The 16,241-nt window shown below is 57.1% G+C and overlaps 2 protein-coding genes across 8 annotated transcripts in view; one reads left to right on the forward strand and one right to left on the reverse strand.

Annotated features, from left to right (window-relative positions):
- Positions 1 to 5,738: 5,738 nt before the first annotated feature.
- Positions 5,739 to 15,189, reverse strand: FRS3 (fibroblast growth factor receptor substrate 3). Of its 3 annotated transcripts, none has more exons than XM_006729195.3 (7): positions 15,038 to 15,189; positions 13,291 to 13,434; positions 11,778 to 11,866; positions 10,761 to 10,947; positions 8,311 to 8,472; positions 7,322 to 7,479; positions 5,739 to 7,043 (listed from the first exon to the last, which is right to left on the reverse strand). In XM_006729195.3, the coding sequence occupies exons 3-7, from the start codon at positions 11,841 to 11,843 to the stop codon at positions 6,129 to 6,131; spliced, it is 1,488 nt and encodes a 495-aa protein (XP_006729258.1). In that variant the 5' UTR covers positions 11,844 to 11,866; positions 13,291 to 13,434; positions 15,038 to 15,189; the 3' UTR covers positions 5,739 to 6,128. The 3 variants fall into 3 exon arrangements, with proteins under 3 accessions (XP_006729258.1, XP_081684343.1, XP_030879470.1); XM_081828217.1 differs by having other exon boundaries at positions 11,962 to 13,434; XM_031023610.2 differs by lacking the exon at positions 13,291 to 13,434.
- A 240-nt stretch (positions 15,190 to 15,429) lies between these two features.
- The window catches only part of PRICKLE4 (prickle planar cell polarity protein 4), a 6,037-nt gene continuing 5,225 nt past the window's right edge, over positions 15,430 to 16,241 (forward strand). For 3 of the 5 annotated variants that reach the window (XM_081828266.1, XM_081828270.1, XM_081828268.1), the window contains exon 1: positions 15,833 to 15,947. The gene's annotated coding sequence lies outside the window, so the exon portion shown is untranslated. Of the gene's footprint in view, positions 15,454 to 15,832; positions 15,948 to 16,241 lie in introns of those variants that run through there. The other 2 variants (XM_081828267.1, XM_081828269.1) reach the window with 2 other exon arrangements.

The raw sequence follows: 16,241 nt of genomic DNA on the forward strand, positions 1-16,241 counted from the left end.
TTGCACCACATTTCTTTCCTTTCTTTTTTTTTTTTTTTTAAGCTTTTATTTATTTATTTGAGAGAGAGAATGAGAGAGAGAGAGCATGAGAGGGGGGGAGGGTCAGAGGGAGAAGCAGACTCCCCGCTGAGCAGGGAGCCTGATTCGGCACTCGATCCAGGGACTCCGGGATCATGACCTGAGCCGAAGGCAGACGCCCAACCAACTGAGCCACCCGGGCGCCTCCCTTCCTTTCCCCAGAGAGTCAGAGTCTCCAGGTTCCTTTCTCCTTGCCCCCACACCTTGTCCCAGCCGCACTCCTGGGGCCTTCTCACCCAGACAGGAATTGAGTCAGGTAAAGGGGGGCAGGTGGAGGAAGGCAACAGAATGACACGCCCAAGGGACCATGCCTCCCTAGCTAAAGGGACAGGCCACAGGGAGAGGGATGGCTGAGGAAACACTCCCATCACTCAGCAGGCCCCCGGTGGGGCTATGGGGCCCCTCCCCCCACAAACACTGCTCATTAACTCAGTCATTATATTAATAATCCCTTAAGAATGAACATAATGAGGGGCGCCTGGGTGGCTCAGTTGGTTGGGCGACTGCCTTCGGCTCAGGTCATGATCCTGGAGTCTCTGGATCGAGTCCCGCATCGGGCTCCCTGCTCAGCGAGGAGCCTGCTTCTCCCTCTGACCCTCCCCCCTCTCATGTGCTCTCTCTCATTCTCTCTCTCTCTCTCAAATAAATAAATAAAATCTTTAAAAAAAAAAAAAAGAATGAACATAATGACAACCTCCACCGGCAGCACGAGCCATACTCTCACACGCCTGACCTCCCCAGCCACTCTCCATAGGCCTCCACAGGGCCATGGGTCAGCAATGTCCGTCCCTGGAGAAACCGGGCCCAGAGAGGCCAAGAGAGGGGGTTCACCTGGTGAGCAAGGCAAGTGGCAGGGAGGCTTCCTGTCAATCATAGCAGGCGGAGTACAGCTTCGAGAAGAGCTAGGCTGAAGGCCCCAGTGATGCAGCCTCATGCTCCATGGTCCATGGAGAACCCCCTCCCGGACCCTTCTTTCTGATGCTTCCAGCCCCCATCTATGCTCTCCCGTCACCTCCATGTTCATGGCAAGAGCTGGTGCCTCTAAATTCCAGGACAGACCCAACGACCAAGAAGCAATGTCACCTGGATGAACGGACAGTTCGGACTTTGAAGTAACAAGCCAAGGACTCTAGTATCAGATGGGGGCCGGGGGTGAGCTCGTCCCTATGGAAAGAGCTGGTGGTTTCAGGCCAGCTCTAAGGTCCCAAGAGCCAGAAGTTGCCAGTGAAGGGAGCGCTAACTTGGGCCACATTAGGAGAAGTATAATGTCTAGAACAAGGAAGACGTTGGGCTGAGGGAAGGGGAGGGTCAAGCCTGGGTAATGCACTCCATTCTGGGTCAAACTAGAGCACAGAGGGGTGGACAGAGGAGTGGATACCTTTCTGGTTATGCCAGAAAGAACCATGTTCTGGTGAAAGTATCTGCCATTTACTGAGCACTTACTATGCACCAGCTGCCATGGTTCGTGCTGGGCAGACATTCTCTTATTTTGATCCTCACAGCGATTTCATGAGAGAGGGACTGTTATTATTCCTCTGTCACTGGTAAGGAAACTGAAGCACAAAGGAGTGTAGTTGTGAGTAAGTGGTGATGCCAAGTTTCAAAGTTCAGCACCCTTGGCAGAGGGACCAGATGGCCATGTGTGGATCTGTGAGCAGAATTAGGCCCTAATGAGAGGCATTTAGGGACATCATAACACTGACAGGAGGGAGGACTTTTGAGATAGCTATCTCCCCCTCCCGGGAAGCATGTGAACAAAAACCTGATAGATATCTCCAAGAATCCTGTCAAAAGGATCCCTGGACGGCTCTTAGCTCAGCTGAACCACGAGATTCTATCCTGGAGTCTGATTCTGCAGATACAGAGCCCCTGGGGCTCCACACAGGCCCTCCGCCCCAGCTGCAGCTCTCCCTTCCCTTCAGCCTCCTTTCTGGAGACCGGGGGTCCCTCGTTATAAAAACCCCTTCCCCTGTGAGTATGACTCCCCTTTAAGGTATTGCTCAGAGAGCACCCCAGAGCTCAGAGAAGCCCTGACCCAGCCTAAGCCAGCCTCCTGTGAGGCCCAGACACAGGTCAGGGGAGGGCGGCGGGGCCAGGCAGGGTTGGACCGATTCCTGCACAGCCATTGACAGAACAGGAGCCATTCCGAGGCCTTGCAGGAGGAAAGGGGGCAGACCTGAGTGCTCATCAATGGACGAGTGGATCAGGAAAACGTGGCATATACAATGGAACATTATGCAGCCATAAAAAGGATGCAGTCCTGCCATTTGTGACACCATGGGTAGACCCAGAGGGTATCATGCGAAGTGAAATAAGTCAGACTGAGAGGACAAATGCCATATGATTTCACTCACACGTGGAATCTAAAAAAAGTGACTAGGGGCACCTGGGTGGCTCAGTTGTTAAACGTCTGCCTTCGGCTCCAGTCTTGTTCCCGGGGTCCTGGAATCGAGCCCCGCATCGGGCTCCCTGCTCAGTGGGAATCCTGCTTGTGTTCCCTCTCTCGCTGTCAAATAAATAAATAAAGTCTTTTTAAAAAAAATAAAAATAAAAAAGTGAACAAACAAAAAGCAGAATCAGACCTATAAATACAGAGAACACATGGATGGTTGCCAGAGGGGAGCAGTAGGGGGTTGGACAAAATGGGGGAAGGGTTGTGGGAGGTACAGACCTCCAGTTACGGGGTGAGTAAGTCACAGGAGTACCAGGCACAGCATTGGGAGACAGTCAATGATCCTGTAAGAGCAACTGACAGGACAGACAGAAGCTACACTCACGAGCATAGCATCACGTATACACTTGTCAAGTCACTAAGTTGTACACCGGAAACGAATGTAACTTGTGTGTCAACTATACTCAAATTAAAAAAAAAAAATGTAAACAGCAAAGTCAAGGGGGAAGGATGGGGGGCAGGCTCTAGGGGGAGCACGTTCACCTGTCTACCAGGCAAGGCCCCAGCTGGGAATTCGGCTGGGAATTGACGAGGATTCCTGAGGTGAAGCACTGGAAATGTGGCCTCTGCAGACACTCCTACAGGCCCAGTCTTCCAGGCCAGAGCACCCGACACGCTCTTCCTGCAGCCCACCGGAGGGAACGAAGCCCCTTCAGGCCAGGTAGGGGCATGGAAAGCCACACACCTGGCATGCAGCCCCTGCTCAAGCCACTCATTACCTTCATGGCCTGAAGCAAGTCACTTTACCTCTCGGCCTGTTTCCTCCTCTGCCCAGCCGTGATAACAATGCAGGCCGGTGAGCCTGAGAGAGATAAACGGTCTACAGGGCCCTCTGGAAAGCCAACTGTGTTTATACCATTGTAGAGTGCTGTTATTACCCAGGGGTGGGCTTGGGGAGGGCCCCTCCTGGTCTGACCTGAAATGTCACTCCTGGACAGGATGCTGGCTCTGGTCCTTTCCTGAGGGCAGCCCAGGGGGTGGGCAGGGCCTGTTTCTAAAGCAGGGAACTGAGCACTCAGCAAACATTCACTGATGTTGGTGATGATCTGTAAAATGATTCCATCAGGACGCCACACCCTGACCTCAGCAGGGCAGGCTCCCCGACGGGAGCAGTGGTCGCCCTCCTGGGCATCCCTCCCAGCCTCCACTTCCCGCCTGGAAAGCTGTCCACTCACACCCCGCCTGCCCCGCCAGAGGAAAATTCCTGTAGTTGATCTTGTGGGTCAGAGGCGATGACCCTGGGGGAGGGGAGCAGGAAGGCTGGCAGCCACACTGGGCTGGGAGCCAATTCCTGGGCTAAGTCTTCTGGACCCCCAGGCTCCGCAAACACGCGCATGGAAGCCACCAGGACTTGGCTACCCCAGAGGAGGAGGCTAGCTGCTCCTCGCCCTGGTCAGCAGGGGCGCAGCAGGAGGCCTGGGGTCTCTGGGACTGGAGAGCGGTGACTTCCAGTGGTTTCTCCCTCTGGAACAGCTGGGTTGTTCACACAGCCTGCCCGCTGTCTCCTTCCCAACGTGGTGTGTTCATCATCTCATTGGCTACTTCTCACAACCAGCTCCGTGTTTTCTAGGTGCAAAAGCCGAGGCCCGCTGGGGGTGACCAGTTGCTCAAGAGAGCAGAGCTCATAGCCGAGTCAGAACCACAACCTGGTCTATTGACGCAAGCATGGCTCCCCCACAGCAGCGACCATCAGGAGGAGCCCGAGCAGACCGGTGAGTCACCGGCACGGCCATACCTGCCCCCACCCCCCATCTTGGCCCTCCTGTTTGGAGAAACCAGCACTCCTGACTAGGGGCCCCCAAAGGAGGAGTAGGACTAGTGCGGGGAGGATACGCAGAGAGCAGAACGGAGCTGCCTGGGTGGGCTGAGGAGAGACATCATCCGCTACCGCAGGGTGGACACAGTGCATGCGATGAACCCAGCCTGGAGCAGCCCTCCCTCCCATCCAGAGGTCAGAAGGAGGTAGAGCGAAGGATCCGGTGCCAGCTCTGGGAAAGTAGCAGCAGCTCCACCCCAGGACCCTGCTAAGCCCCATCCTGCTGGCTCTCTTCGCCCATTTCCCTGACAAGACAGTGACATTCAGGGGTGGGGAAGTCCGGAAGCTGGTCAGTTCAATCCGCACCCAGGGTAGAGGGCAGTCCCGGAAGTGAAGCCCGGGCAGTGTTGTCCTGGACAGTAGGTGGGGAGGGAATCGGGTAGGCCCGACCCTGGCCGGTTTCCTTAGTGAGGAGGACAGGTCGGCTTTCTCCTCAGGGCAGGGAGCTGGGGCACAAACAGTGACCACAGACAAGAAGGCTTGTCCCTAAGTCTTGGACAAACTGCTCCCACTCCTCCCCTGGGCCCTGAGTGGCTTACCGCAGATGCTGGATTTCCTTTAATCATTCAGGGGGCTGAGATAGAAATGGAGTCTTGGAGGCAGGGAGGCCGGCGAGAGGAGGGGGAGGCAGCCTCAAGACAAGGAAAGGGAGCTCCTGCAACACTGCACCAGGTGGGGCCTTGTGCAGCCCTGTGCAGGCCCTAGGCTTCTCGGCAGGTGTTCAGACGTGGTGACTCTGCTAAGGCCCGCCCCTGTGGTAGGGTAGAGGCGCCCCAAAGCGCCCATTCCTGGGGAGCAGTTCTCTGGGAAGATAACTAGGCAAGCCCGACGAGTTGATTATATATTACTCTCTGTTTTTGCCTTTTGCTATTCCTGGGCTTTTAGCAAAGTCCTGTATAAAGTTCTAGCCCTGACCTAGCCGTGCTGGGGGTGCCAAAGGAGGATCCAGGGTCCACCTCTGGGCCAAGGTGTTAAAGGAGATCAGTACCCCCAGGGACCTGTCTGGTGGCAGAAGGGAAATCAGCAGGGGGTCCTAGAGAAGGTAAGTCTGATGTAGGCCCTCCCCTCCCCCAACCCTTGCCCTCCCCTGCCAACTCAGGAGGGTCAGGCTGTTCCCATTAGGGCAGTTTTCCCTTCCAGATCCCCTTTCGGCATCCAGGACTCCAGCTGTCCTGTGGCTTTCCTTTGACAGCACATCCATCCCTGGCAACTTTAAGTTCTGGGTCAGGGTTTCCCGGAGCAGAGAAACAAATGGTCACAGACTTGTCACGATAACCACAACCACCCCCAGATTTCGCAGAATGAAGCCCCTCCCTCTAGTAGGCCTCCCCTACTCCCACCCAGAACCATGCTGGAAATGACTCCCTAAGAACAGGACATCACCCACCAAGCCAGAATTTAAAAATAATTATATTAATAATAAATATGTTAAATTACATTTAAAACAATAAATAGAAAAATAAACTGATAAATAAAATCAACAGGTACAAAATGTTTCAAAATTTCAACCAAAGAGAACACACAGACAGACGACAGACAAGACAGATGGACGTAATGCATCCGAGGAACCCTTCACAGTTTCCCTCATGACTCCCTCCTCGCCTGGTCACCCTTCTTCTCTCCCCTGCCTGGGAGACCAGGAGACTCAGTGGCTGCTATGTCTGGGGACGCCAGCCGGCGCTGGGAAGCGTCTAGTTCCACCTCGGCGCCCTTCTGCAAAGCAACCTGGAACCCGGGGCGTGGGTTCAGGGGACGGAGCGCGAGGCGGGGCGCGAGGGGTCCCTACAGAGGCAAGTCCGCGCTGTTGTGCCGCGTTTTCCTGGCAGTACCATCGTCGTGGGGCAGCGCCCTCTGCAGGTTGGACATGGCCACGGTCTTTTTGAGGTCAATCACGGCGTAGGAGTCTGAGCTGCGGGGAGGGTGGGCGGCGGGCGCGGGGGCTCGGGGGAGCGAGGGGTTCTGGGGCCCCTTGGGGCGGTCTCCACCCCAGCCCTTCAGCTCCACCTGGATGTAGTTGAGCTGCCTGGGGGGCTCGGGCCCCGGCCGGCGGAAATCAAAGTTGAAGACCCTCGGGGAGCCTCGGCGGCGGGTCAGCGGCACAGGGAAGCTGCCGTGGCTACGGAGGGCAGCCCGGGTGCTGGTGGGCTTCTGCAGTGGGGTCTCGTCCTCCTCGCCATCAGGGAAGCCATTGGAGGAGGGAGTGAGGCCGTCCCTCGAGTCGCCGTCATCCCCAGCCTCCTCCCCCAGCTGCTGGGCGTGGCTCTCCCACACAGGGGGCAGGGAGGGCAGGTTCTCATAGTGCAGCAGGGCGGCCCGGCGGTGGGCGAGGCCGTTCCAGCCCGGCTCCTCCGTGCTCAGTCTCCAGCCGGCCCCTGGCCGCAGCCCCGCGCTGACGTTCTCGTAGGTGCACTTGGGCTGGGCCAGGCACTCGGAAGCGCCCTCGTTGTTGTTGTTGTGGGCGGGGGTGTCATGCAGGCTGGGGCAGAGGCCCTGGCACTTCATCATGTGCCGCCGAGCAGGGGTGGGGCCCAGCACGAACTTCACCTGGCCCGGCTGCAGGAACACTTGGGGGTCCCCGGCGTCAGGGCCCCCGGGCTGAGGGGGGAAGGGCGCCTGGCCCTCGGGCAGGGGCTGCAGGCAATGCCGGCTCCTGCGGTGGTCATCCTCACTGGCTGGCGTGTTGACATAGGTGTGGGACTGGGGGAAGGGGTCCGAGTGAAGCAGGAGGGCGCAAGGGCAGGGAAGAAGGAGAGAGCAGAAGGGACAGCATAAGAGAAGCACAGGGGAGAAGAGCTAGAGTTTCCCTCTCTTCCTGGTCCTCCGAACTTCCCAGGGAAGCTGCAACCCTTTTCTGGACAGTAAGGGACCCTATCCATTCTCTTCCCTTCCCATGATCCTTAGGAGGGGCCATGTTTCCCGACTCCCCCCTCCCCACCCAGACCAATGGGGAGGAGCAGGAGCAGCTGCTTGCTCACCTGCTCATCAGGGGCAATGAGGGCATGAGTGGACTCTTCCCCAAGCGAGGGGTGTCGCAGGCTGCTTGTCGAGGGGCGCCGGGGAGCTGAGAATCTCGGGCCCTCTCCCGGGCAGCCAAGGAAGCCATTGGAGAAGCTGGAGACAGTGTAACCTAGAGCTGGGCACACAGGAGACAAGCCCACGTCAGGGAGGGGGGGTCCTTACACCACCTGACAACCACCTGCGACTGCGCATGTGGCATCCCGGGAGTCCTCTGGGGGAGGGGAGACACTCCAAGGGCCCCCCAGGTGGTTAGCCCCGCTGACCCGGCAGCCCTCATTCTCTTTCACTTCTCTGTTCTTCAAACCCTGCCCCTTCCCTCAAAGCTCAGCGTGAGCCCCACTTCCCCCAGTCCAGCCTTAGCTAAAACACTTGAGGCCACCTTGTCGTCACTGAACTGTCCCTTCACCTCATTCTAGCTCTGCCAGTGAGCTCCAGGGAAGCTCCCAGACATCAGGGACTGCATTTCTCTATCTTCTGCCCCACCACGGGCCAGCCCATGGAGAGCAGAACACCGAGCAGGAGCTCAGTGTGGACTCAGGGAATAAACAAGCAGAAGGTGTGGGAGCCTCTCCAGAAAAACAGTCACAGGCAAAGATGCCTGCACCCAGTCAGGAAAGGTAGACGGGTATGACCCAGTAGACAGAAGGAAGGAAGCAAAATAGCTCCAGACTGCAGTTTCCATGGAAACTCAATGTCTTCCTGTCTGCTCCCGGACCATCAGTCATTACAAGGCCCAGGACTCCCCAGCCTCAGCCTGAGTCACCTGATTGGCCCAGACCAGGACTTATTCATCCCCAAGAGTCATCAGATGGCGGGTGACTGTCCTGGAAGGCTGGGTCACCCAGCTGTCCCACCTGCCTGCCTGACTTGTGCCTCCAGGCCTGGCACTTCCTGGGCCTGTGCCCGTGTGTACAGGCGTGGAGGCTGAGGAGGGGGGTCTCCTCACCAGTGGGAGGCTGTGGCGCCCGAGGGAGGCCAAGCTCAGGCAGGTGGCTGTGGCGGGTGATGACGGCCGGCTCCTCCATCACACTGATGCTGTTACACTGCATCAGGTCCTGAAGCAGGTTGAAAATTTCCTCGGCCCGGGAGCACTTGAAGGCGAATATCCCTGAAGGAGGAGAGGAAGAACTGAGGCTCCTCTGACCATGTACCAACAGGCAAGCACCGGAGAAGCTGAATAGACGCATGACGTCCCAGGCCTGCAGGGGGCAGGAGGGCCCCTCCTCATCCAGAGCACACCCTAAGATCCAAGAGCTCTGGGAGGAGCTGGGCCCAAGGCCCCCTGCTGTCCCCCCCACTAACCATGACCATCGGCTAGAGATCTCATACCTCACCTGCATTCCTCCACGGCTCGATCATGTTCACAGGTGAGGGGAGGAGAAGTCAACATCAAAGCAGAAAAGGAGAGTAGCTGCCCCTTATCCACAGTTTTGCTTTCTGCGGGTTCGGGGACCCCCAGTCAACCGGGGTGCGGAAGCAGACGTACTGTCAGAACGCCAGCAGGACCCTACCGCTACCTTGCACTGCCTACTCACTCCCCTCGCTTCCTGCATCACGTGGGCATGTTATCTTCCCACATCTTCACAAGAAGGGTGAGTGTAGTACCGTATTTTGAGAGACAGACCACGTTCACGTAACTTTCATTACAGTACGTTGCTCTAATTGTTTTACCTTATTATTATTGTTGTTAACCTCTCACCGTGTCTAGGAAAATACAGAGTATGTACAGGTTCGGTACCATCTGTGGTTTCAGGCACCCCCTGGGGGTCTCCCCTGCAGATAAGGTGGGGGCGCCACTGTGTCAGACGAGTGACTATTCCACTTCACACACAGCCCCCATCTCCCTCCGCCTACCACCCTTTGCTGCCCGGAGAAAATCGAGCCCAACCCTCGGCTCGATGCCCAACCATGTCCAAGCTCTTTGAAGGCAGCAGAGTCTGTCCTGTTCACTGCTTGTTCACTGGGCACTTAGTCCAGTGCCCGGCCAGAGACAGAACGTCTACTTTGGATAGGCCCCTGATACAGAAAGGAAGAAAGAATGGGCAGACTCGCTAGGGCACACAGGGCCAGGCCACCAGGCGGCTCTTCATGCAGCTGCCCTTAGAGCCCCTCAGACTGCAATGCAGCAGTTCCCAGTCCCAGGGACGGCGGCACTGGGCTGAGTACCTGCGATTCAAGGGCTCCAGAGATGCCCCTGGGGTGCCGGGCCAGCCTGAGATTCTGCACACCCCATCCTGGCAACAGTAGGGCCTGGCACTTCGGGGAGGCTACTTGGGGTGCGTGTGTGCATATATCCACAGCAAAGATCAATAAAACCAGCCTGGGATATGGGACAACTGAGGTTTGCAGGAATGCGACAGCAAGGAGAGAAGGGAGAAGAAGGAAAACGACTTTTCTGGCAACTATATTAGGGGCTAGGAAAGGATGGGAAAGCCTGGAGTTTTAGGAGAAGCCGGTGTAGGGGGCCCAGGGCCGCCCCTCTGGAATCCCAAGTGTGGGCGAAACACCACGATGAGAAGTCCCTTCCTGTCCTCTTTCTGCTCAGCCAGTGTAAGCTCCTCTGCCTCAGGAGCCCAAAGGGGAAGACACGTGGAGGGGAAGGCTCCCAGGCAACAGCACGTAAGAGACTCACTGCTGTGACGGTGGCCTCACCAGAGAAGCCTGTTCACGCCTCCCCCGCAGTCACAGCCCTGACTGCAGCTAACGCAAGCCCGGGCTGGGTTCCTTCTGCAGAGCTCAGGTCTGGGCTCTAGGAGATAAGCCCAGACCATGCTCCTCCTTCAAGGAGCCTTGACTTCCCGAAACGACCACTACTCTCTGACCCCTGGCTGCGGGGACGAAGGGGAGGAAGGAAGAACGCCTCACATTCCAGGTGACAGGAGACAAAGATTAACCTCTCGGGGCTTAGTCTGTACATCAGAGACCCAAAGAGTCCGGCCTCCCCAAGCCTATCATTCCCAAGCCAGGTAAGCAAAGCTTCCAGCCTGACCCGTCGTCATTCTTCACAGGCTCCAGGGTACATGGCCTGGGGGCTCAGAAGAAAGTCTGTTCCTACAGAGGGGACAAAGGGTACCCTCGCAACTGGAATAACCGAGGAAGGAGGAATCGCTTGCTTTCACAGACGGGTTCTGGCCTGGGAGCGCTGGCTCTTTCCCACGGCCCGTGCAACGAATGCCCCCACGAGAGGACCCAGGCCGCAGCCGCAGTGCCTGAGGAGAGCGAGCACTGGCCTGGGAGTCCACTTAGTCCGCGCTCTTGGCCATCACGCTTCCCTTCTCCGGGCAGCAGCTACCACGGCAACAGGCGCGCCCACGGTCCCGAGCTCCGGCTTCCTGCCCCGGCACCCGCGCAGGCGCACAAGCCCCCGGCCCAGCGCGCGCCAGGAGCTGTACTCACCCTGGCCCGTCTGACACCGGCGGCCGCTCTCAAAGGAGAAGAGGTTCGAGTCGTAGCCATAGCGCCGCAGGCAGAGATAGGGCCAGCGGACAGCCTCGCGCCGACGCAAGTGCAGCACCAGCTCGCTCTGCGTCAGCTCCATGACCCCGGAGCCCAGCTCCACCCCCTCGTCATCCACATTCGTCACCTGGCGGGCAGGGACCAGGAGGGTCAGCGGGGGAGTCCAACAAGGGGTCCCTGAGCCACGTGGCAGCGGGAGCCCAAGCGGATGAAGCAGCGCCACTGACCCACCGCCCTTCCCTAGGCCTCAGCCTTGTTACTCGGGCAGTGAGGGAGGGGCGGTCGGTTGACCTCCAAGGTCAGACGGTTTGATGACCAAGGTTACAGGACCTCAACGGTCCGCGGCTTGTGCCCAAGGACCGGATGCTAATGGAGGGCGGGTTCGGTTGCAAGCTCAAAATCTTAAGGCCCCGGGCGACAGAACACAGACCTCCTCCACCACCTCCCCAACTCGAGGGCCTTGCCGAGGGCTCCCTCTTCTGGCGAGCAGGAGAAGCTGTGCCTCAACAAGCTGGGGGTGAGGAGGGGACGCCTCTACAGGGAGGTGAGTGGTGGCAGGGGCCAGGGGGTGCCCAGCTCCACCGCGCCTGGCCTTAGCTTCCCAAAGCCAACAGCAAACGCTAATATAGGCCTTACTGTGTGTTACGCATACTTTATGTATATTAACTCACACACGTAGACTTTTGTTGGGTTTCTCCAAAAAAAATTATATGTAAAGCTACAAAGGGATACTGGGAGTGAATGTTCCAAAAGCACGATTTTTGCAGCCCAGTATGTCTTCATTCTTGGTAAAAGAGCCACACAATGCACAGTGGCCTGGGCCCCTGAGGAGTCTTAAGGAGCCACCACTTCAGCCTGTCACTTCACCTTCTCTAGGGAGGCAAAGGCAACTGGACAGGTTGGCCTGAGCCCGGGAGGCCATGCTGGGAGCTCGGGAGAGGAGGGAGCCGTGGGTACCTTGAACTTGGTGGGGTGGTTGTCCGGGACGCTGTCTCTGTTCAGGCAGCTGCAGCAGCTCCCCATGGTGTCAGAGCAGCGAGTCCGCCCTAGGGCAAAACGTAAGGGATAAGGTCATCAAGGTCAGCTCCGAAGAGCCCCACTCTGGGGACTCTGGCAGAACCACCTTGTTGTGATCACCTACCCTTGGACATAGTAGGACGCTGTCCCTCCTCTAATTCACATTCTCAATCCAGGGCCAGACATGCACTGAATAAACATTCAAGTCAGGATGTGTTAAAGATTAATGCTGACAGAGGGATGGAAGAGAGCTTCTCAGAGGTAACATCTGATCTGGACCTTGAGAAGGGAGGATTTTGACTGATGTAATGAAAGCGAAGGGAAGCCTGGGCAGCAGGAAAAGCATGGATAAAGCAGGGAGGGGCGCCTGGGTGGCTCAGCCGGTTAGGTGTCCAACTCTTGATTTCGGCTCAGGTCATGATCTTGGGGTTGTAGGATCAAGCCCCGCGTCGGCCTCCATGCTCAGTGTGAGGCTGTTTCTCCCTCTCCCTCTGCTCCTCCCCCCACTCGTGCTCTCTCTCCCTTCCTCTCTCTCAAATAAATAAATAAATAAAAAGGCAGGGGACCAGAAGAAGTGATTAACCTCAGAGGGTGCCAGTCCTGGTCCTTCATCCAGATTCAGCACAGAAACTGTAACTTGGGGGTCCCCCACACTTTGGCTTGGACCTTCCTTTTTTTTCCCCCTTCTTTTCCACCTCACCCTTCCCACATCACCCAAATTCTCTTTTCTTCCCTCACCACCATCCCAACATCTACTTCAAATTTATCTTTCTGATGTTCTCTTCCATGAGGCACCACATCATGCTCAAAAGATACAGTAAGAAGACTGAACTTGTAACAGATCACATTTTTTTAAAACCTTGACTAGGTATTTCTTCCTTAAAAAAATAAATGCTCCGATTGCTCCCTTGTCTAAGGGGGAGACCAGAGGCCTTACTATCTGGCTTTTCCCTCCAGGATTACGGCACTTGGATTTTATGTCACAACAGTTGAGCCTCTGTCTAGAATGGGAAGAAGACCACCAAGCTGGAGTGACCTAAGGGAGCAAACAAATGCACAGAACAATCCCAACCAGAAGGGGCTGCAACTTGATGCAAGAAATGAATCTGTAAGGGGCACCTGGGTGGCTCAGTGGGTTAAGCCTCTGACTCTTAATTTCAGTTCGTGATCTCACGGTCATGAGATCGAGCCCTGCATCAGGCTCCACGCTGAGCATGGTGCCTGCTTAGGTGCCTCTTTCTCCCTCTCCCTCTGCCCCTCCTGCTTGTGCTCCCTCTCTCTCTCTCTCTCTAAAATAAATAAATATATCTTTAAAAAAAAAGAATCTGTAAGATCAGATATCCTTTCAAAACTCCCACTGTATGTGTAAAGTCTTAAACAATCCTGACCTGTATCCCCCATTCCGCCCAATTTGGAAAACTCCAGAAAAGTGGCTCCTATACACAGCTCTCACCTCACCCAGGCCATCGGGGAGCTGACCATGGGAGAGGCATGGGGAAGGACCCCCACTTTATTCCCCCTGTTCTTGGTGGGGCATCATGACAAGTAGTCTGCAGAGAAGTCACCTGGATCCCTCTGGGACACACCTGGAGCTCACCTAGCACAGGAGATAGAGACCACAGGTTAATGGAAACCTTCCATCCTCACCCCCAGTTGTTAATGAAACTCACTTGCTGTCAGTCCATCCCACCTGGATATCTGTTCCAGGTCCTAATGGGACAGAAACACAACGAAGAAAGTGAGATCAAGGGCAAAGGGGCCACGAATTCCAAGCCCCACAGGCCCTGAGAGTGAGTGACTCCCCTAGTAGCAATGATTTTGAAGTCTGAGGCAGCCTTTTCAGTTGCCTCTAGAACCCATCTGAATCCCCTTACAACCAACACCAAAACCACCACCTTACCTTTGCAGAGAACTTTAACTCTACAGAGAACTTTCCCAAAAGGACAGTGTGATGTATTGGAAAGAACGCTGGCTTAAGATTCAGGAAACCAATATTCTAGTCTGTTTTGTGGCCACTATCTGGGAGACTCTGGCAAGGCAATCCCCCACCTCCCATCTCAAGGCCTTAGTTTTCAAGGGAAACATTTGTAAACGGTGAGGCTTCTCCCTTAAATAACTTCCAGAGGTAAGCACATAGGAAAAAGGTCACGAAAATGGACATGTGCCTCTTCCAGGACAAGCTAAGCTCCCTCAATCTCACATTTGGAAGCTTGATAAATTTTCTGTCCCCCAAGCTCCAAAAGGCCTAAAATTCTAACATAAATGCTAATAATAAATCAAAATTTCAGAGATCTGAGCCCCAGGTGGACAAGTTGACAAGCCAGAACCTTGGAGATCCTTGAAATCCCACCCTTCTGCTTTCCAAAGGCAGTATCTTTTCCCAGGGCCTCTTGTGCTCTGCTTCCACCTACAACTTCCCAGGTTAAAGGACCCTCGTGGTCTGGCTTATTCTCTAGAAGGAAGTAGGCTGAGGGAGGTGTGCGCAGCCTAAAGACAGGCAGCTTGTAAAATACTGAGGCTTGAGCCACCAACAAGGAGTTGGGGTGAAACCAAGAATTATAGGGTTGCAAGATGGGGGAGGGTGCCTTTAAGACATGTCTTTAACATATCAGAATATATCATGACACTTCAGTGGGGGGGGGTTACATTGGCTGGGACAGGAACAAGGGGCTCTGGTCTGGGATAGGTGTGGACTGGAGATGGGAGTGTCAGGGTAGGTTATGGGGACTCAAAATATATGAGAGCTCGGGAAATCCTGGGCAAGTTTTTTGCATTTAAGCATGGTGCAGGGAGAATGGGGCGTATGCAGGATCACAGGAACCGCAGAGCTCTGGAAGCATTTGGGGGCATCCCGGAGAATGGTGGCTCTGCGGGCGTTACCAGGAGAATTCGCAGGACTGAGGGGGTTCCAAGGGCTCCAGGACAAGCGAAGGTGTGTCCGGGGGGTGGGGGTGGGGTGGTTCTGGGGAGTGAGCGACAGATTTAGGTTGCGGGGTTGTCAGGGGAATTTCTATAGATACCGGGAAGCAATGGGGGAGGTTGGGGCCGCGCGCCGTCCCTGGATCCCCGCCCCCAGCCCCGGGACTCCACCGCCCGCCCGCCCGCCCAGGGCTTCCTCGGGAGGGAGCGGAGACTGTGGCGCGGCGCGGTGCGGCCTCGGTGGAACCGCCTCGTCCCCGCCCCACCGCGCCCCGACTCACATCGCCCCGCGTCCCGGGCGGCGTCGGGCCCCGCTCCCGGGTCCCGCTGCAGCAGCCGCCGCCCGCCCGGAGCTAAGACCTCCCCGCCCCGCCCCGCGGCCGCGGGGTCGGAGGTCACCGGCAGCACCAACGAGACGCTGCGGGCGGGCGGACCCGATCGGGGGCGACCGGCGCGCAGCCTAGAAGGTCCCTTTGGAGGACTTTGCAGTCGGGAGCAGGGAGCATGCGCAGACGCCAGAGGGCGCTCCGGGCCAACCGCGAAGCTAGCCCCGCGGGGGCGGGGCGGAGCGGTGCCGGGGCGGGGCGGGGCGGGGCGCGAGACGCGGGGCGGGACTGAGGAGGGAACCCGAGATGGGACCAGAGGTTTCCACTCCCGGGATCAGAAAAGGGACCGGGGTGGGGGAGAGACAAAAAAGGTGGGGGAAGGGCCTGAAGGGACAAGGGAGAAGGGCAAGGCGAGGGATCCCTAAAAAAGGGCTGGGGACAGGCGGAGGCAACTGGGTGAGGGTGAGGACATCCAGAGAGGGGCGGGGCTAGAAGACCCGCCGGAGGGTCTGGGAGGGACCTGCTCGCTCCGAAAAGCGTTCTGTTCGGCTCCCAGGTGTCTGCCCTGTCCCCGCTGGGGCGCGGTACCGGCGCTAAACCACTGGAAGTGGGGAGGGGGGCAGTGGAGCCTGCACACTTTCCACCCTGAGATCCCCCAAATTCTTTCCTTCAGGCTGCAACTCCAGAGGCTCTCCCGAGCCGCCAGCTCTGCCAGTCCGGGAGGGGCGGGCAGGGGCGTGGGAGAGGAAGGGCCGCGCTCCCGGGGCGGGCAGAGGCAGTCGGGGAGGCCTCGGGGTGGGGACTGGGTGTGGGGACCGACGGCGGGGTCTGTCCAGAACGGCCCGGACACCGGCGCGCAGCGAGGGTGAGACCCCAGCGGAATCCCATTCCCTCCCGTAAACTCCCAGCAGCCAGACTGGGAACCCCAGCTGACTCCCGGGGAAGTCCAAGAAAAAACTTTGGGGATCTGTCGAGAGGGTATTTGGCAGGACCGGACACTTCTCTTCTCCCTCTCACTGTCCGCGGAAAACCTTCCCATCCTTTTACCTCCCCAGTCCCTAGGGCCGCGCCGGCTCTGCCCTCGAGGGCAGGGGTGAATTGGGAAGGGGGAACTCTTGAGCCCGGTTGCACCTGCGCGGGGGTGGGGGGGGTGGGGGGG

Source organism: Leptonychotes weddellii, chromosome 8, assembly GCF_054177405.1.
Source record: "Leptonychotes weddellii isolate Sample4059 chromosome 8, ASM5417740v2, whole genome shotgun sequence".
Classification (NCBI taxonomy): Eukaryota; Metazoa; Chordata; class Mammalia; order Carnivora; family Phocidae; genus Leptonychotes; species Leptonychotes weddellii.